The 21,691-nt window shown below is 46.7% G+C and overlaps 1 protein-coding gene across 1 annotated transcript in view; it reads left to right on the top strand.

Annotated features, from left to right (window-relative positions):
- The window catches only part of TEX2 (testis expressed 2), a 110,823-nt gene that overhangs the window by 76,586 nt on the left and 12,546 nt on the right, over positions 1-21,691 (top strand). The window contains exons 6-8 of the mRNA XM_081219114.1: positions 3,854-4,000; positions 9,010-9,109; positions 20,115-20,247. Coding sequence (XP_081075240.1) covers positions 3,854-4,000; positions 9,010-9,109; positions 20,115-20,247 — 380 coding nt within the window. The remainder of the gene's footprint in view (positions 1-3,853; positions 4,001-9,009; positions 9,110-20,114; positions 20,248-21,691) is intronic.

The raw sequence follows: 21,691 nt of genomic DNA on the forward strand, positions 1-21,691 counted from the left end.
GAGGTCTATGATCCACTCCTATGTGTATATCCAAAAGAAATGAATGAAAATCTAGGTCCACACAAAAACTTGTACACAACTGTTCATAGCAGTGTTATTCACAACAGCAAGAAGTGGAAAACAACTCAAATATCCCTCAGTTGAAGAATGGACAAAGTGTGGTATATACACATAATAGAATATTATTCCATAATAAAAAGGAATGATGCACTGATACATGCTACAGCATGGATGACCTTGAAAACATTATGCTTTGTGCAAGAAGTCAGCCACAAAGGAACACATATTGTGTGATTCCATTTATATGAAATGTCCAGAATAAGCAGATTCACTGCGACAGATATGCGGTTAGTTGCCTTGGGCTGGTGGGGATGGAGCTGGGAGGAATGGGGAGTGACCACTAGTGGATACAGGGTTTCTTTGGGGGTGATGAAGGTATCCTAAAATTGATTGTGGTGATGCCCTCACACTCTGAACATACCAATACCACTGATGGTGCTTTTTAAATGGGTGAATCGTATGGTATGTGAATTATATCTCAATAAATCTGTTTTTTAAAAAGGATACAAAACCATGTTAGTTATGCTTATTTTTTAAAGTTACGTATTCTTAAAAAATATATATATATATACACACACATTGAAAACAGACTGAAAGGAAATATAATTAAAATGTTTTAAATAAGTATATCTGAATAATGGGATTATGGGTGTTTTCTCTAGTAAATATGCTTGTTTTTGTAATCGGGGAAACAGCTAATGGGGAGGGTCTTCCGCTGTGCCTTCTCCTGGGCCAGGCAGCCCTTTGTGAAACCCTCATGACATCAGATGGTGTGCGACCAGACCTTAGCAGCAAAGCCACCAAGCTGTCTTTGCCCCTAAAAAGCTGGGCTGATCTCCTGGCTATTTGTTATAGGAAAAGTTACACCACAAAAAGTAAATCTGTCCTATTTTCTTTTTACAGGTTGGTTTTTAATAAAATATCTCCCAAGAGCTACTCAGACAGTTACAATAGGCTTGCTTTAGCTTCGGGCCATTGAACTCTCTAAACTTTATTTTGGAAGCCATTTTTAGAAACGTACCCTTTCTAAATGTACATCTTTAGTTGAAATGGTAAAGTGAATCTGCTTCTCACATTCCTTCCTGCAGCTGAACAGCAGCATTAGGAAATGTGTGCACATTTATTGTTTATGGTCTTAAATTTGTATGACTTCCATTGGAAGTGAGTTCTTCCTAGCAGCCTGTTGAATCCAGATTTTGTTCATAAAGCTGCTTTGATGCATTGTCATTGTTCTGCTGCTCATGGATTTTTCTTTGTTCCCAGTGAGTCTGTGGAGAGAAGCCTGCATTAGAAAAAGGAACAGTTGAAAAGAAAAAACAACCTCCTTGTCAGTTATTTCAGAAATTTGTTTCCACATCGTATGCCTTTGGCTTGGACAAAAGTTGTGAAATAGCCTTTGTTTCGTGCTATTTTGTGTTGTTAAACCTGTTCCCTATGAATAACTAGGGTTGTAAGGAAAGGTTAGTAAAGAGTCAACTCTCCCACATGAGGAGGGAAAAAGTAACCTCTTCTCTTGTGCAGCCTACAGATCTGAGTGAGACATGCACTGCCCTGCGTGGGCAGCCTCTTGGCACTGCCCGGAGGGTATTGTCCCTGGGTGAGTGTTTACTCAGAAGTCTGCATAGATAATCTGATGTGACTCAAGGACGGTAACCTCAGAAAAGCTAGACCAGATCCCCTTGGGGTGGGGTGCAGATGTTCAGGCAGAGAGAAAAGCAATTCCAAAAACCACATACAGCTTGAGGCATGACTAAGTGCTCGCTGGGCACAGGCTTCCATTCGACCATCCAGAACCTGGTGGTAGAGATGCCTCGGTTAATATCAGAAGCCTTTACAGCACCAGAAGAGCACAGAGAGGGTACCCTACAGCCATTCACAGAAGGCAGCTAGAGCCATGTCTTCTGAAATGCAGTGACCAACATGTATTATTTTTTAAACCAGAGTTTAACTTTTTTTTTTTAATGAGACTCGCCGACATTTATAAGGGAGAACTTTGAAAATACCCCAGTTTGAAGGACTCCTAGAACATAGGATATCCCTACTTATATGCAGTAACATTAGACTGAGAAATGCAGGTGAACCCCCAGGCCCCCAAAGCGAGAGACGGCACAAGCCCTGATGAGAGTGGAGGACAAGTGGGTGCTGGGCAGTCCGCCAGGCCCTGCACAAGCTCAGTGACCAGTTCAACTGGGTCAGACCCTAAGGACTCCAGGCTTCAGAAAAATCACACATAGGTCCCTGCCATAGACCTTTTGGACACTCACAGGTCATCAGATCTCTAAGTGTCAAATCCACAAGCACCAGGCCACCCATGTACTCTGCCCCCGGCTTAGGACACAGCTGTGCGGGGGCGTGGTCACAGCTGCGCAGGACAGGTCCCCCTTCTCTAGAGGTCACCGGTGTGAGCCCACACGCGTGGAGCACAGAGACCATGAGTCTCTGGTGTAGGTGATGGCTGCAGGCAGCCGTGAGGGCAGGGCAGATGCATTTGTACAAACCGTGAAGGGAAGAGAAAGGGTGAGCAATCCACAGATTCCTGCATTTCTAGTTCTTTTAGTCTTTGCTTTCCAAGGCGAAGCGAATTGTTTCTATAAGGCTATCACCTAATTAAAGACCTCAGCACAAGGACATGTCTGTCACGCTCGGCCCGGTCACACCCCCTTCCTCCCACTGGACACAGCAGGTGGGAGACAGGGAGGAGGCTGTGAGTCAGGCTGTGCTGATGAATCAGGGGCCTCGGGCAGGGTGCTGAACAGTTCCGAGTCTGTTTGCTCCTGCCTAAAATAGAAGTAAAAGTTCTGTCTTTCCAGGGTATTGTGAGATGTAAATGAGGGAACCTGAGAAGGAATCTTATCATAGGGCCTGGCGTGGGGTCAGTGGACACCACCAAGCATTGCCTGCACTACCACACCGTCCGTGCGTGTCACGGCAGCTTCTCCCTTCTGCTTCACCCCGACCCTGGCCCTCTCCAGGCAAGAATCCATGGTCTAATTCTTAGCCTTGGAAATTGGAGGCTAACAGGGTTTGCTCTTTTCCCACCTTGCACATTGGCCACAACAGATGTTTCGGGTGGATTGTGTCAAGTGCAGCTGAAGCCCAGGGTGTTTCACGGGGCTGAGATGGGTGAGAACAGCTGTAGGAGTTTCACAGAATTCCTCTCTCTAATCCAGGGCTGTGGGTCTCAACCTCACCTGTTCATTACATCAGTGAGAGTTTCTAAAAATCCTCATACCCACTTAAATCAGTATCGCTGGATACAAGACCCAGACACCAGTATTTCTAAGCACTCTCTGCCCCTCGCCCAGGAGAATCATGACCTCCTAAGAGTCGGGCTGAATGTGAGAGTCCTGGGCATTGAGAAACTCTGGGGCTGCCTGGTGAGACCAGCTCGACGGTTACATGTCCTGGGAGCCTTAGCTGGAAGAAAGAAAGGCAGATGTTTGATCAGATGTGTCATTGACTCAGAATGTTCGTACCAAGCTAATTTGGGGGGAGGGGAGGGGTAGGGTAATACGGCTGAGTTAATTGTATGAAATATTAGCTCGTTCACAAGAAGACTGGTAGAAGAAGAAAATAGACAAAGAGGAGTTTTTATCTGTGATGGTGGCTTTTGTTTCTCTTTTTCTATTCCCTGATACAACGTGGGACTTGTAATTTTTAGGGAAGAAATACGACTCACGTGACCGGTCCCCCTTCTCTAGAGGGAGGGACCTTCAGTGACTTTATAAAAATAAGCCCCTGGCTTGCTCTCCAGTTGCTTTCTAGTTAATTCTGGTCCTTTTTCTTTTACCAGTTGCCAGAGGCTCCACCCTCTGAGGAGGAAGAGCAGGAAGCCTGGGTGAATGCCTTGCTTGGAAGAATGTTTTGGGACTTCTTAGGAGAGAAGTACTGGTCTGATCTGGTGTCTAAGAAAATCCAAATGAAACTCAGCAAAATAAAGGTATTGTTTTCCACCCAAGAGGCTTCTGATTCATCACATCTTAATTTCTAGAAGTTTTGTACATTATATCCTAAGTGAAAAATCACTTGGTTTAAAACATATAACAGACGGGAGTAGTAAGTTCTTATCAAATAACACATCTGGGCTGTGACCTTGACCATACGACTAACTGCCTCTGGGGATGTAGTGAATGTTCCTGTTTATTTATTTATTTATTTATTTATTTTTATTTTTTTGCGGTACGAGGGCCTCTCACCATTGTGGCCTCTCCCATTGCGGAGCACAGGCTCCGGACGCACAGGCCCAGCGGCCATGGCTCACGGGCCCAGCCGCTCCGCGGCATGTGGGATCCTCCCGGACCAGGGCACGAACCCATGTCCCCTGCATCGGCAGGTGGACTCTCAACCACTGCGCCACCAGGGAAGCCCCTCCTGTTTATTTTTTTCCCCTTCTATTGCCCTCATTGTTATTCACTCTGGGTGAGAATCCAGAATTTGGTTTGGGAAAATGGGAGCTGTTGCAGCTGGTTGGTTATATAGTATTGTGTTATCTTTAAGTTAGTAATGAACTTAAATTGTATGGCCGACAGCCCCCCCAGCCTCACAATCTTGGCCACACAGCATGTGCTCTGAGGAAAATGCCAGACTACTTAAGACCTCTTTCCCAACTCCCTCTCAAAGCTGGGAAAGCTACCATTGCACTCTAAATGTGTCTGCATTTGACCTTTACTTCTGGCCAGATGGTATTTTATTTTGGGCTCTCTGTTTGCTGAAGAAACAGTCCCGGTGCTGATGTAGGCCCACTTGGAAGTGAGTTTACACTTGCGTAAGTATTCTTCACAATTGCCACTAAATGACTCATTTAAGTACCACCTTTGCCAGCTAAGAGACCTTATTTAGGTTACTTAGAAGTAAGTTCTTGATCCATTGAAGACCCAACCAAGGAAGAGTCACTTCGGTCCCCAGATCTTCACGGAGAGCTTACACAGTCAGCAGCTTAAGTCAGTGGATGTTTTGGGTCATAGATACCTTTGAGAAGCAGAAACATATGGATCCTTTCCCTAGAAAAATGCCCTGTGACACAAAATTTTGCCCATGATTTCAGAGAGTTCAAGGACTCCAGGTTAGGAGACCACCGTCTCCTAATGGTTCATGGCCAGTCACGATAAAATTATGTTGGAAGAAAATGTGGGCACGGAGGAGCTTCGATTTGATTCCTGTCGTGCCTTTGGGTCATGAACAGAGCCTTTCCTGGCACAGTCAGGCTCTCTGCCACTCCGGCCGCTGTCACCCCTTCCCCAGGCCCTGATGAAGAGGAGGGGCCTCCTCAGCTGGAATAGTGGATTTCAAGGCAGAGTTCGGGGCAGGTGTTTGGGAAGGCTCTGTTGACAAGGGTCAGCCTGTTTGTTCTTCAGGCGAGTGAGGGTTGAGCGCTCTGCTAACCAGGTCCGTAGCGGGAGCAGGAAGCAGTGTTTGGAGAGGAGAGACCAGCAGCCACCCTGGAGCTCACTCAACCTCCTCCTCTTTTTGGGAAATGACGGAGGGCTTGAGCTCCCGGGTTGAGGCACACGGGCGGGGCTGGTGCTGCTCTTTTCCCAGAGACTGTCATGGGTGCTTCCCTGAGCAGGAGGGCTCTGGGTCCTGGCGACAAAACAGGGCACGCCTGAGCTGCAGAGGGACACCGCTCTCACCGCTACACACGTTCCAGTACTGACTCGGAGCAGGTGTCAGAGGGCTTCTCTCTGGCGCTGGGAGTCCTCCCTCGGGGCCAACCTCCACCCTGGATTGAGAACCGTGGGCTCCCTCAACCCAGAGGAGGTTGACGAAGGTCTTTCATTTTCATCTTCTCCCTTTGCTGACCCTGTGGGCTTCTGCAGGGTACAGAGATAAACTCTTGTCTGTGTTTTGAGGTCAAAAGTGCTAGGGGGTTAGGGTGGGGAAAGTGGTCCCGATCCAGCAGCGCCGGCAGTTCAGAGTGGGGGGCTGTACTCCCCCCACTGGCAGCCTCAGCGCCTCCCACCCTCCACCCCGACCCGAGCTGCTGTCCCGGGAGGTGCCCTGCAGACCAGAGGGGACCCTGGTGATGGAATAAATGGGAAGGCAGCGGGAGAGTACCCCCATCCTGAACCTGCCATCACCCCTGCCAAGAGAACGCGTACTATCACCAAATATCCAAGTATCCCTGGGAAGGGCTGTTCCTTAAATATAGTAGTGAGTATTGGTTAATGGCCAGTCAAGAACCAGAATGGCTGGAGGAGCCTGAGCTGCCCCCTGTGACAGAGATCCCCCCTGTCTCCTGGTCTCCTTGAGGGCCTGACGTATGGAGGGCGCTTTGCTGGCTGCAGTGATTGTCACCCTCACCCGTGATAAATAACTCACGTTGTGGAAGAGCAGCCCCGTGTGTGTATCTGGTGCCCGGTGATGGGTTTAAAATAAGCTGAGTTTCTGCCTCCACGGCAAGTGCACCCTGGGCCTTGGCTGGCTGCTCCGGCACCACCTTGGAGCCCTCAGTAGTTATGGCCTCTGTGCCCATGTCAGCAAACGCTGCTCTTATTGCAACGGCTTCTAACTCAACCCCCACCAACCTGGAGAACGCCCAGTCCCCAGCTGGGTTTACCCAGGAGGGTAAAGAACACACAGTGGGTTCCCGTCTCACTGTGGTGCCCTTAGGGTGGGAAGAAGAGAGTCTCTGGTTGAAAAGAGCAGGAGGGGGAGTGACCTTTCCTTGCCTCCCCCGCCCCTGACCCCGACAGGGCAGGAGGGAAGCAGCTCTAGGGCCTGGTCCAGAGTTTTGATTCAGATCAGAGATCTGAGCAAGGAGGGAGTGAGGGGGTTGGTTAGAACTGTTGCAGAATCTTGGAGTTGGGTGCTCAGGTGAATAAGTAGGCAACGCCCTGCTGACCTCCCCTCCCCATCCTGCTTCCTGGTGATTAGTGCCCGTCCCACCCCTGCCTAGTGTTTCTCAGTCCCCGCTTCCTTCAGTTCCCTCCTCCATCTCCGGCCCTGCCTCTGCCCTCTCTGGGACTCCAGGGAGCAGGATGGGGTGGGGAGGGAGGCTGGACGGGGCGCAGGGAGGGGCACCATGTTCTCTGCCTGCACTTCCCTGGCTCAGTGTCCACTCCTGTTCCCATAGGAACCTGGCGTGCCTCAGAAGCACTTGGCATTAGGATGACAACAATAGACAAAAAGGACTGGGGCAAGGGTGCAAGATTTTGGCTACATTTTTGGCCAAGTATCATTCTGTAGGCTGATTGGGAGGCCAACCACCACATAACATTAATGCTTTGGAAAAAGGTTTTCCAAATAAAGCAACCACCAGTTCAAAAGGCACATTTGAATACTGTCTCTAGTCACATTTTATCCATCTCAGACATCATAACCTCTTTAAATTAACACCTCCATCCCCACAGAAAATCAGAGATGAAATTCCCTGACTGGTGAATCCTAAAAGTGTCTAAGTTTCTCTGCAGAGAGACAGCTGAAGAGGTCCAGCCAAAATAGGCACTAAATTCATGTCTGGCTAGATGCTTCTCATTTTATGGGAAATGTTCAGCATATGTTCAATTTTTTTTAACTCTTACTTATATTCTAAATTTTACAAAATTATTCTAATGTTCAACTGGAGGAAAATTCTGGGGGAAAAGAAAAGAGAGGGACTTGCCAGATTTAAAAATGTATTTTAAAGCTACAGTAACAAAACCACTTTGATACCAGTAGGAAACAGTGCTCAGTACAGACTCCAGTGCAATGGGAATCCCATAATGAAAGGTGGCTTTGCAGGTCTGTAGGGAAAGATTTGGTTGTTAAAAAAAAATAGGTTAAGACACCTGACCAGCCACTGGGAAAAAAAATTAAGGTGGATTCCTAGTTTACATCTTACATTAAAATTAGGACTGGACTAAAGATTTTTTTTAACGTACATACATATACATAAATCCAGGTCAAGGAAACATAGGTCAATTAATTCTCTGCTCTTGAGGTGACGTAGGAATTTCTGAGCATGATACCAACACTCTTACGTTAGTTCATTTAGAGTAAATTCCTACTGACAGCTGTGTTAGTTGGGGTCCCAGTGGAAAACAGAAGGCACATTCAGTGCAGCAAGCTGGGGAAGGGTTTATGAAGGTGTGGGCCGATGCAGAGAAACCGAAAGGCATGGTGCAGCACCCCAGGGCTGGAGCGGTGGGGAGCGGTTAACCCAGACTCGGGCAGGGTGTCTAGGTGGAGGGGGCTGCCTGTCTGACAGGAGCTGTGGCCTTCAGTAGAGGGAGGGGACAAATGCCTGACAGTTCTCCTCTCCGTGTACCTCCCCGCCCCCTGCCCACTGGTGTGTTCCACTGGCCAAGCCCGACCAGAAGCCAGAGGGCAAGAGTCCATCGATGTGGTTCCCGCAGACCAGCCTCTCGGGATGTAGTGAGGAACTCGATCCCAGGGGGACAAAGGGAAAGTATCCAGCACAGGGTCAAGGGATGTGATTTTTTTTTTTTCCAAGGATTTTAATACATGTTGTGAGTTGGCCTACAGGAAATGTTGTCCTCACTAGTAGTCTAAGAGAGGCCCATTTTCCCAGCCTTCAGCCAACTCTGGGCATTATTAACCTGACCAGCATGGCTCGTTCCTTCTCCACAGTGTGGTCTCTGGCCACACGCCACCCTCAGGGAAGCCTTCGCCGACCTCCTTATCCAGGACGGCCCAGCCTCCCTCTGCCCCCGTTACCCACCTTATCTTCTCTGTAGCACCGGTCACGCTCTGCAGTTATAGGTTATTTGTCTGCTTATCTGTCTGTTCCTGCCTCTTCATCATAAGCCCCACGAGGGCAAGGACCTTGCCTCTCTCGTCTGCTGCTCTGTCTGTAGAGCGCTACCTAGAATGTGGTGTATGCTCAATAAATTTTGGTTGAATAAATGTGTCCCCACAACCTTGACCATTGCTCCCTCTGAGAGTATGTTGACTTCTAGCATTTCCCAGGTTCCTAACGAGTCTCCTTGGTTGTTTCCTTCTGTCCTCCAGCTCCCCTACTTCATGAATGAGCTAACTCTGACGGAGCTCGACATGGGCGTAGCTGTGCCAAAAATCCTGCAGGCCTTCAAGCCTTACGTTGATCACCAAGGTAACTCTTAACTGACTCCAGAGAGGAGGAGCATTTATATGAGCGTTAGAATGTTGCCGTCGCTGCAGATTGAATACCAAGGCTTTGTGTTTGGAGGGAGTTGGGGGCGTTTTAACCATATTTCATGCTGCGTGTCTTCTGTTCTTAATGGTCACAGCCTGAAACCGGTGGGGAGTAGATCAGGACTCCCGCTCCAAGCCCTTCTGGTCTTCTGGATCTTTACAGGTCCTCCTCCAGCCCAAAGATGCCCACATGCCAGTTAATGGGGGCCAGGCCCCGCATGGTCACAGCCCTTGCCACGGTGAGAGGCAGTGGCTGCATTTCAGGCCCACTTACCCCTCATGGCTTCTCCTCTGCATGTGCCCCGCCCTGGATTCTTATTGGGAGCTGCCCCTCCTCATAAGTAGTGACATCTTTGCCTTGCCTTAACCTCTAGGATGCAGATTCTTTGAGCTTCATGTTTTATTCTTTCTGTTCCTTTCCACTCCAAGTAGGCACTCAGTAAGTGTTTGAAAAATGAAGACTTATATTGTTGGGCAGTATTTTGAGAGTAAGGCTCTCTGCTGGAGGGAAGTTCTCTGATTTGGTTTTTAAGACATGTTACAGACACATTACTTATGCCTACGTGTGTATGTGTGCATGTGAGAAGGTGATTAAAATGTGTGGAGAGTTTAAATAAAATTATGATGTAAAGATTTATGTGTATTTTGTGGCACCCTGACAGAAAATTTAGTACCCAGGAGTCTGGTGAAAAGAGGAATGAATTAGGTAGGCAAGAATAGTCCATGAGCAGAAAGGGAAAAATCTCCCTGTCACGGAAGCATTCAACTTTTTTTCTAGAATATCCCTCTCCAAGTGAGCCTCTTTCCACTTAACCTGGATTTACATTCTTCCTCAAAAGGCTCAGGAACAAAGTAAGGGAGAAAATAATTACAACTTTTCAAGAGAGTGATATTTGTTTTGAAGTAATTATTTTGTAAGATTGATGGACTATAGCATCTGCTTTTGTCTCTGTATGGCTATATCAGGTGGCTCTTGAACATATTTAGTGAAATCAAGTTCTGTGTTGTATACATTTGATGTAAATGCAGAGAGGTTTTTTTTAGCACTACACCTAGCAGCTCTAACAAATCTCTCTAGCACTATTTCAGCTAACAGTGAAGTCCATATTTCCAGGTCTTTAGCATCCCATCGATTTCAGAGAAAGATAGACCAGAGAATTATTTGCAAATCCAGAAGTCCACCTAATAGCACGTGGAAATCACCTGTGACCACTTAATTGTGTCTACACTTTGATGAATCTGAGCGCTCCTAGGTTTAGTGAATTTCTGGTTCACTAAGAGTAAAACTAGAAAAGACTCTTTGCAGACGGTCTAGCTAGAGTTCTTTCAACCACATGTGAAATTTAAACAGCTGCATTATCTATGTGTCAGGTGCAGAGCTAGGATCTTCGCCCCGACGGCATTCCAGGGCTGCCTGGCTCCCTCTGGCTCTGGGGGGCTCTAGGTTGCCCTTTGCTCTTTGCCTCTTTAGGAACTGACTTGTAACGAACGAGCTGGTAAATGATCAGGTAACATAAGCCTCCTGAGAGTCAGGCTTAAAGAAGGTAAATAATACGTGTGCATGCTTTATTTTCTATGCATTAGCAGTCTCTTATCTCAGAACTGTCCTTTGTTGAACTAGTAGAAATTTCCAGTGAGAGGGGAGCAGGGCCATAGCTGGGCTTTGCAGCATCTAAGAAGTGTCCCTGTGGCTGTGAACTCTGCAGCCTCCCAGGGCAGCTTTGTAAGGCTTTGAGTGAAATTCGCTAAATGCCTAAGTCTCAAGTCTCTTTCCCATTCCTCTGGAGCCAGAGCTGCATCAAGACATTTTATTATATAGATCAAAGCTTTCGCCAGTTTTTAATCCATTTGAGGCTTACTTAACTCCTTTCAGGGCAAGTTTTAGAGATCTGCCTGCTTTATGTAACAAGGGAAGAAATGTTACTAAAGAAAGGAATGATAAAGACATAAAGCCTGTAGGTTTTAAAAGTTTGGTCAAATTAGGTTTTTCCAAGTCTGCAAAGGCTACATGTGATGGTATAACAGAAATGAACATGAAGGGACGATGCATCTTGGATTCCATTGCTCTAAGAGAAACCTTTCCTTTGGGGGGAAGGAAAATCAGGAGTGACTTGTTAAAACTGACTCTGAAAAGCAGAGTTCACCTTTCAGGGAACTGCCCCCTAGGATGAAGGGGGCTTCGACTGCTCTCAGGAGGGGGCGCCTCCCAGGGGATCCCCCCTACACACCCCACACCCTTCTTTTTAGTAATATTTCCTAACTTGTGCTTGTTTGTTGAAGGCACATGGCTTGGGAGGGATATTTGGGCCAGAGCTGCTGGATCGCTCCATCCTCAGGATACTCTTCTTGAGGCAGCACAGAGCGGCGGTTCTGAGCTCCAGCTCGGGGGCCGCACCGCCGGGCTCACAGCTCCTTGTCCTTGGGCAAGTCCTTAACCTCGTCACTAACTCACTCCTCTCTCAGGGGGGGAGACTGATGGCACCCACTTGGTGGCTTAAATGAGTTAATACATGAAAGGTACTCGGAAAACATCAGGTGCCAAACAAGCTCTAAGTGTTAACTATTGTTATTTTTACCAGCATTATCGCTGCCTTCACTGCTGCCGCTCTTGGAGAGTTTAGAATGTGAGTGGCTGAGGTGTTCAGTTGACCCATCCTACAGCTTGAGGCCGGCAGGTCCTCCCAGAACAGATGGAAGGGAAAAGGCCATTCCTGGTTCCAGACACACAGCCAGGTTCTAGTGCAGTGGATGAGGGGAAAGGACCACCGTTCCCGGGACCGGAACCGTGGCCAGAAGGTGGAGAGGATGTGAACCTCGGAAGCTGGCTGTGCACCTCCTGTCTGACCCCTGCCCGCTCCACACACACCTCACCATGGGGTGGGGGTGGTCTCCTTCCTTCCCTACAGGCCACAGAGCAGGGCCCCCCCCCAACTCCTCATCCCCACCCCAGGCTGCTGTCCCCAGGGCCTGTCCTCGGGGGGCCACCAGGCCAAGCCCTTTCCAGTGGTTTTATTAACTCTGTTAGGGTAATGTTTGCTCCTTCGTTCATTCAACAAATACTCATTGTGGGGAAAACTGGAATATTTAGAAAAGGAAAAAGGGAAACATTACCCATCGTTCCACCATTCAAAGATAGTCAGGACGACCATTCTGCTACATTTGGTACATTCTTGGTACATTCTCTCCTAATCTTGTTTCTTATGGATAAAAATTAATTAAAAATGTGTAGCTCCTTTTTCAAACCCTTAAAGAATTGGGCAGATGGACTGTTTAGACTTGGGAAGGCAATCAGAGGTTCCCTAGCAGGACCCTGCTGTGTTTAGATGCATAAGCCAAAGCCCAGACGTGCCAGAGATCACTCAGCAGCCTCGCTTTTCCATGCCGCTCACAGCTTCTAGGCCAGAGCCAGAGGCTTGCCGTGCGTACCAGCTCTGGGCCAGGCCACCCGCGTTTGGGCCCCGCTCCTTCATCATCCAGCAGCAAGGCCTTGGGGAGGTTTCTAAGCGCTCAACACCTTGGGCTCCCCATCCATAGAGTGACGATGGCAGTAGCCTCTGCCCTGTTGCTTGTGGAGGAGATTAAACGCTTCATGTCAGCACTCAGAGAGCACACGTGACACGCAGGAAGCCATCGGTTTTCATTGCTGCTGCTGCTGCTGCTGCTGCAAAGCTTGATTAGTAAAATCTTCCCGAAGGGGTTTGGTGGGGACCCTCGTCTGTCAGTCAGGTTTTTCTCTTCCATGCCTGGGACCAGTGACCTCAGAGCAGTGCCTGCAGGGGTGTCAGCAGTGTCAGAATGAGCCAAGGCTGTGGACTGTGACCCCTCAGGTTCAGATTAATTAATTTAGTCTTCAGGGCTTTTGCTAGGTGGAGTTTGTCTGCAGATGGTCATTGAGCGTCCACGTGGACAGAGTGCCGCGTGGCACCGTTTTTGCCCTGTTTCAAGATACCCGATTAACAGTCCGAGTTTCCACCAAAGGGCTTGGATTCTGTGGAAAGATGACCATGTCCCACAGGAAGAGGAAGCTGGTTTGTCTTCAGAGCTGCCTGTAGTTGTGTCTGGCAGGTCCACCATCTACATATGTCTTCCAGACCTTGATCTGTGGTGCCTGGTGCCTTTGTTCAGTGCTGGGACTGAAGCTACTCTGCCAGCGGAGTATTGCAGAAAAGTGGAACCAGGGGCAGTCTGTGAGCTGTCTGTTCCTCTGGCTACACCCTCATCAAGAGGGCAGCTGCCTGAGGTCGGTCACGGTGACAGGGCCAGACTGTGGGGCTCAGCACTGAGAAGAATGGCACATATACTCTCTGACCAGATCTGTGTTGCACGAGGAAAATATACCTTTTCTGGGAAGGGGAAAAAAAATACTCATTTGTGGAACTTGGGGGGGTGGGGAGGAGAGACTCTGATTTGGGACTGTGTTGACCTTGAAAGGTGGAGCTGTTTCTGAGAACGGTTACAGGTAGACAAAACCAAAAATGACATCTGTCCTAAAGGACACATCCAATTACAAGGAATAATACTAGTTTTCTGCAGTATCCGAGTGAGCAATATGGCACCAGTCTGTTTGCCAGGAACGAAACGGTCACTAATGTGGTCGTCTAGGAGCTGAATAACTCAAACATCTGTTCTTGTTAAAATCAGTATATTATTAAATCTTCCATTTTAAGAGCTTTTGTTTTTTGGATGCCAAATGTTGGCCTTCAGAGTGAAAATCAGCCATCAGTTACGGGTACAGGGATAGTGGAGGAGCAGGTAACATGAGCCAGACCCTGTGAGCAAGGCTTTAGGGCCTCTTACCTCCTCCTGAGCAACCCCTGCCCCATTAAACCTGTTCCAGTGAGACTGAGGCCTTTTAGTTATTTTAATAGTAAATACGACAGTGAACTGCTGAGTGAAAGTTCTAGATTTATTCGAGCACGGTAGGACTGCTCCTGAGGCCATGGGGTCTATTAAATCAACTACCAGGGAGAAGGCGGAAGAACCTCTGTTCTACTCGTCTCTGGTGACACATACCAGGGCATGTGTACTGTCTCTGCTGGCACCTAGGTCTGCTCTGCACCAGGTGGCCCAGGCCATCGTTACTCTTCTTCAGGCATAAACTTCCAGAGGACAGGGATTCACTTCAGCGTCTTGAGCTCTGATAGCTTGCGTTAAGAACTAAATAAACATTTTGAGGTGGAGCGAGCAGTAGCTTTTGCCACAGTCTGAGTAGCGGTGGTAGTAACTGATCCTTCCCTCACGAGGCTGAAGAGAAAAACAGCCCTCCGAGCTCCTCAAGTCCTTGTGTGAAGACTGAAGTTTGTCATGTTCATTGTCAGTTGTGTTTCCCTTGTTGCCAGTGAAGGGCCGGTTTTATAGGGACTTGTTGGTAATCAGGTGCCACCCTTCGCCACTGGACAGCCTCACAACGTGAAGACCCCTCATGTGGTGGAGATTGTTACGGACTGAATGTCTGTGTTCCCCCCAAGTTCATATGTTGAGGCACTAACCTGCAATGTGATGGTATTTAGAGACGGGGCCTTTGGGGTGATTAAGTTTAGATGAGGTCATGGTGGGGTTAGTGCCCTCATGAGAAGAGAGACCAGAGAGATAGCTCGCTCGCTGTGCCACACGAGGACATGGGAGAAGGCGGTTGTCTGCAGGCCAGGAACAGAGCCCTCACCAAGAATGAATCGGCCGGCACCTTGATCTTAGACTTCCAACCTCCAGAACTGTGCCAAATAAATGTCTGTTTCAGCCACGCAGTTTGTGGTATTTTGTTACAGCAGCCTAAGAAGACTAAGACAAGACCCTTTGCGTTCATGCCCTTTCCAGAGAACCTCTCAGGACTGGCTGCCTTACGCGTATTTAAAGATTTAAAAAATTGCCTTGGGGCTTCCCTGGTGGCGCAGTGGTTGTGAGTCTGCCTGCCGATGCAGGGGACACAGGTTTGTGCCCCGGTCCGGGAGGATCCCACATGCCGCGGAGCGGCTGGGCCCGTGAGCCATGGCCGCTGAGCCTGCGTGTCCGGAGCCTGTGCTCCGCAACGGGAGAGGCCACAACAGTGAGAGGCCCGCCTACCGCAAAAAAAAAAAAAAAAAAAAAAAAAAAAATTGCCTTGCTCCTTAACTTTTGGTTTTTGTCATTGAGCACTACCAAGACCAGATGGTTACAGGAAGCAACATTTTAAATGAAATGCCTCACAAGCAAGTCTTAACCTTTGTCAAGAGCCCAGAAGAAAAAGCTCTGTTCCCACACTCACCCAGGTGAGGAACATGCAGCTCGTTAGGGTTAGGGTGCCACTCAGAGCACAGTGTCTGGCCCCACTTCACAGTGTGGCTACGTTTGTCCTCATTGAGAAGACAACCTTTCTAGTAACTGCTGATTTCGTCTTTCAGTCCTGCAAGGTGGGAGCTCCTGACTCACCCTTTATGTAACCACGTGGTTTTAGCTCCGGTTACGTGCACTCCAAGGTTTTCAGGGAGCTTTTTGCCACTGAATCATTGTCACAGAAGTGTGTTTTTCTTTGCACCTAATGTTAAAATTGTCATCTTACCCTCATCTGAATGCAAGCACGTCATATTAAGATAACTTGTGTGAGTGTTTGCAGTTTATATCTGTATTTAAAGATTCTCGAACCCTTCTTGACTCCTTCATATCTTCATTGAGAATGGGGGCTGAGCAAGGCCCCGTGGGTGGGCCTCATGGAACATCTACAATGATACAAGAAACAGGCTTCATCCCCTACGCAGGAGCTTGGTCAGATGTCCTCGCCTTGCCCACTCCCCAGCCTGGACAGGGCTCTCTGGCTGCCCAGTGCAGCCTCTTCCCTCTGGCCCTGTGTCCTCCTCTGGTCTGGTCCCCGTCGGCTATGGCAACAGCAGCAAGCTAGGCTGTAGCCCAGAGTGGTTAGAAGAAGGAAGTGGCTGGTGATGGATGAGAAAGGGGAGAGCCCTGCCAGGATGCACCAAGCGTCAGGCTGTACAAGCCGTGTGGCCTCCCCTGTACAGATGAGGAGACCGGTGCCTAGACATCGAGAAACTTCCAGGGGAATTCAAGCCCCGGTCCACGTGACTAGACTCCACATGCTTTTCCCTCTTCCCAGCCTCAGCTCCCGGGAAGCGGGGCTGGACCACACGTCACTGAGTAGAATGTCCCGATGACTGGGGTGTGGGCCAGCTGTTTACCAAACCTGTGTCCATATCCCCTCATTTTAAAAACAGACAAACAGAACCTTCCACTTTATTATAACAAGTAAAATTCTGGTGCCTTTAATATGACAACCTTCGAAGGCAAATACATACTAGTAATATTTATTGGAAACCTGACTGGGATTTTCAAAGGAAATGATTATGTCTGAATACGTACCACAGCCAGGTAGTTTGAGTCTATTGATTCTCAAGTTAAATAAAGCTGGCGATATACAAGAAGACATATCTTCTTTATTGATGTTCCATTTATATTGAGTTTAAAATCTACTAATATCAAGCCTTTTGCCCTAATTCCCTTTCTACTGGAAGTGATTAATGACTAAATGTCTTTATTAAGGCAGATGTGCCCTTTATTTCCAGTAACACTGCCTCTGAAGAGCAAGCTAATTAATGATTTTTAAATGTTTAATGTAAGCAAGAAATAAAACAGTTTTGTGTGTTGCTGCAAAGAAGACATTCACAACTGATCTGCATATCACTTAATTAAACCAGGTCATTCACAGAAAATAATTATCTTCAATTATGATGAAAAGAATTTGGTGAAAGCAGAATGGAAATTATTCTGCCTTTAGTGAGGAGTTACACCATTAGCACTTACTGAAGTTAAGAAAGCTATTATCTGAGGTGGTGGCCAAACAGGGGATAAGTTATTTACTGTAACTGCTTGAAAATGCGGCTGTGTGTGAACAGTGGTTTTAGATTAATTTCCTGCTTCCTTTTAGATATTGTCATTTGTCTTATGAGGATCTATAAAACTTTATTAACATTTAAACACCCACTTGAAGGACCATGTTTTTTTTTTTTTTCACTGTATTATTGATTCTTTTTGCATTTAAAAAAAGTTACACTTGTTGAATATACTGTTAGTACCCACAAGCCAGCTAGCGGATCTAGTTTTTTTTTTAATTTTTTAATTTAATTTTTTTTATACAGCAGGTTCTTATTAGTCATCAGTTTTATACACATCAGTGTATACATGTCAGTCCCAATCTCCCAATCATCACCCCCTCAACCCCCCCGCGCTTTCCCCCCTTGCTGTCCATACGTTTGTTCTCTGCATCTGTGTCTCAACTTCTGCCCTGCAAACCGGTTCATCTGTACCATTTTTCTAGGTTCCACATACATGCGTTAATATATGATATTCATTTTTCTCTTTCTGACTTACTTCACTCTATGACAGTCTCTAAATCCATCCACGTCTCAACAAATGACCCAGTTTCGTTCCTTTTTATGGCTGAGTAATATTCCATTGTATATATGTACCACATCTTCTTTTTTTTTTTTTTTTTTTTAAAGTTTATTTATTTATTTTTTTAATTAGTTTCTGCTTTATAACAAAGTGAATCAGTCATACATATACATCTGTTCCCACATCCCTTCCCTCATGCATCTCCCTCCCTCCCACCCTCCCCATCCCACCCCTCCAGGCGGTCACAAAGCACCGAGCTGATCTCCCTGTGCTCTGCGGCTGCTTCCCACTATCTATCTACCTTACGTTTGGTAGTGTATACACGTCCATGCCTCTCTTTCGCCTTGTCACAGCCCACCCTTCCCCCTCCCCATATCCTCAAGTCCATTCTCAAGTAGGTCTGCGTCTTCATTCCCGTTTTGCCCCTAGGTTCTTCATGACATTTTTTTTTTAAATTCCGTATATATGTGTTAGCATACGGTATTTGTCTTTCTCTTTCTGACTAACTTCACTCTGTATGACAGACTCTAGGTCTATCCACCTCATTACAAATAGCTCAGTTTCGTTTCTTTTTATGGCTGAGTAATATTCCATTGTATATATGTGCCACATCTTCTTTATCCATTCATCCGATGATGGACACTTAGGTTGTTTCCAGCTCCGGGCTATTGTGAATAGAGCTGCAATGAACATTTTGGTACATGTCTCTTTTTGAATTATGGTTTTCTCAGGGTATATGCCCAGTAGTGGGATTGCTGGGTCATATGGTAGTTCTATTTGTAGTTTTTTAAGGAACCTCCATACCGTTCTCCATAGTGGCTGTACCAATTCACATTCCCACCAGCAGTGCAAGAGTGTTCCCTTTTCTCCACACCCTCTCCAGCATTTATTGTTTCTAGATTTCTTGATGATGGCCATTCTGACTGGTGTGAGATGATATCTCATTGTAGTTTTGATTTGCATTTCTCTAATGATTAATGATGTTGAGCATTCTTTCATGTGTTTGTTGGCAGTCTGTATATCTTCTTTGGAGAAATGCCTATTTAAGTCTTCTGCCCATTTTTGGATTGGGTTGTCTGTTTTTTTGCTATTGAGCTGCATGAGCTGTTTATAAATTTTGGAGATTAATCCTCTGTCAGTTGCTTCATTTGCAAATATTTTCTCCCATTCTGAGGGTTGTCTTTTGGTCTTCTTTATGGTTTCCTTTGTGTACCACATCTTCTTTATCCATTCATCTGTTGATGGGCATTTAGGTTGCTTCCATGACCTGGCTATTGTAAATAGTGCTGCAATGAGCATTGGGGTGCATGTGAGGACCACGTTTTGATGGGAAGTCCATGAAGTGTTACAGAGCTTGGACTCGGTAAAGTCACAGCATAGTCTGTCCCACCTGCTGAATCATAGGACCCTGGGGTAGAAAAGGTCATGAGATGACTGAGCCCTATTTGCGTTTTAGACTTCTGGTCAGTGGCCACTTCTGCTGGTGGGCCTTCCCAGTGAAATTCCACAAAGCCAAAAGCCTCTAAGATATGGTCTCTGCTCTCGTTGACATGAGTGTCTTTTCTAAGGAACAGGTGGTTTTTTGGGGTTTTTTTAAACATCTTTATTGGAGTATAATTGCTTTACAATGGTGTGTTAGTTTCTGCTTTATAACAAAGTGAATCAGCTATACATATACATATATCCCCATATCTCCTCCCTCTTGCGTCTCCCTCCCTCCCTCCCTATCCCACCCCTCTAGGAGGTCACAAAGCACCGAGCTGATCTCCCTGTGCTATGCAGCTGCTTCCCACTAGCTATCTGTTTTACATTTGGTCGTGTGTATATGTCCATGCCACTCTCTCACTTCATCCCAGCTTACCCTTACCCCTCCCTGTGTCCTCAAGTCCATTCTCTACATCTGCGTCATTAAGGAACAGGTTTTTCAACTAAGGTACAAAGTGGTTACCCAACTTTATCTAGATAATCCTGGGGCTTGAACACGAATTCTTTTGATTCCATTCCTACGCAATTTCCAGAAAGAAGAGGGTTCTAAAAGGTTTTGTCACCATTCTTATCATACCAAGCTAAACCTGAACCATTTTCTGTGCCCCTCCCCTCCCCCACCCCCAAACAATAGATAATTTTAAGAAAGACAGTGGTTCTCACTTGTGTCTTTAAAGAGCCCAGCTTGCTGTGAAGTCTCTGCACCTCTCTTCTGCCTCTAACCAGCTGGGACAACGCAGACCTCGTCCTGGCTTTGCCCTGGCGCAAGCCATGTCCTCCTCCTGGGAGTGTGTTTCTTACCAAAAGTGAGAAGAACCCAGAGGACAGGACCCTGAGCTCACTGTGACCATTTTAACGGATGTTGAAATACTGGCAATTTGCCAGATGCTTGAACTGTTTCCAGAAACTTTTCTTTTCACAGTCTCTTCTTGCATGCATTGGTAGTACAGGCAATATATATAGACTTTCAATGTGATACCTACTTAGATACTTTAAAATATAAATTTTCATCTGTCACTTATAGTCATGTTTTTCTGGGGGGGAGAAAAAAACCTTCTGTTTTTTCACCATTTCTCCAGGACTCTGGATCGATTTGGAAATGTCCTACAACGGGTCCTTTCTGATGACTCTTGAGACCAAAATGAATTTGACCAAACTAGGTAAAGAGCCTCTTGTTGAAGCCCTGAAGGTTGGAGAAATTGGCAAAGAAGGGTAAGGGGCTATATGAATTTACTAACCCAACCCTGGGGAACCACCTTCTTCCTCTAGCCCTTGAGAAGCAGGTTTTATGTGTATAGCCCCAGTGTTGAGCACGAGCTTCATGTAAGTGCTTCCTGGCCCCGGAGGATTTCAGGGAATAGTTTCCTGGTTTCACCCCCTGTGGACTGTGAGTCCCCGCCTCTGCTCAGTGCCATAGGCCTTCGTGCTGCCAGTGGAGCATACAGTGTCGATTACCTGGAAAGCATCCCTGACTCAGACCAGCCGGGCAGGCTGCACAATAAAATGCTTAGTGAAGAGAAGCATCATCCAGAAGGTTCCTCCTTCAGCTTGCAGCCACAAACAGCACTATGTGGGCCAGGCTGAGGTGCTTCAGGGGGCTGCCTGCTTTAATCACAGAGTCAGAATTATTTATAATTAGACGATTGATTTTGTAGCCAAGAGGGTGCTCCTAAAGTGTTTTGAGATGCCTTTCCCCTAAATAATACAATATCTATTTTCTTAGTAAACTTCTCTCTTTGTAGAAGATACTGCATCTGTTGCCGAGTTTGTCTAATTTAGTAAATATTTCCAATTTGTGAGATAGTTAATGAAGCTGATTTTTTTTTCTTAGATGCCTAGAATGGATAAACTGGAACTTTCACATTCCCACACACCTTAAAAATGACTGCTTCAGACTACATATTTAAATTATATTATTGTTTTTACCAAACTAAAGATGCTGATTGGGGTCTGCTTCTCACATCTTTGGCCCCTTTGCATGGAATTAGCAGTACAATGATAGGAAAATGCCACAAGGAGCCACCTTCTCAGCATCTAAATATAAATATAAGACACAGGCTCTTAGATGTTTGCTTTCTTATGATGCTGACCTGATGCTTGTATTCATACTTGGTGGTGAAAGCACAGTAGATGGGGGAGTTGGATCATACATTTGAGAACGTTCTTTCACTAAGGTGATTCTGAGTTATCCAGGTGACTTAATGAAAATGTTCATATTTTAATTTTTGGAGAATTCCACCTGCTGATTGCAGTCTAACCTGTATCTGTGCTATTTTCCTTTCACTTTTCTACTGTTTTGTTAAAATGTATTTGGATTCGGCAATCTGTGGATTGTGTTTTCCGGTGAGTGGTATTGATCAGCCCTCCATGTAGCATTTCATACCCCATCAGTGCTGAGTCTCATTCAGACCCATGTGACACCGCGAGGAAGCTTGTCCTTTCATCATGTTCCCCGACATAAAGGCACCATTTGTAGACCTGAGTGGATTGAGATCAGGAGCATTTAAGAGGCTTTCCTGGGGGGAGAGTCGTACAGACTTCCTTGATTCGTATTGCCGGGGTCCTGATCTAGCCCTCTAGTCAGACTCAGCTTCTGTCCCCAGCTGCCCTGACCCTGACGCCATGCCCAGCTGAGTGCCATCAGGCCAGCCTTGGG

The sequence above is a fragment of the Mesoplodon bidens genome (genome assembly GCF_964165515.1).
Source record: "Mesoplodon bidens genome assembly, chromosome: 19".
NCBI classification, from domain to species: Eukaryota; Metazoa; Chordata; class Mammalia; order Artiodactyla; family Ziphiidae; genus Mesoplodon; species Mesoplodon bidens.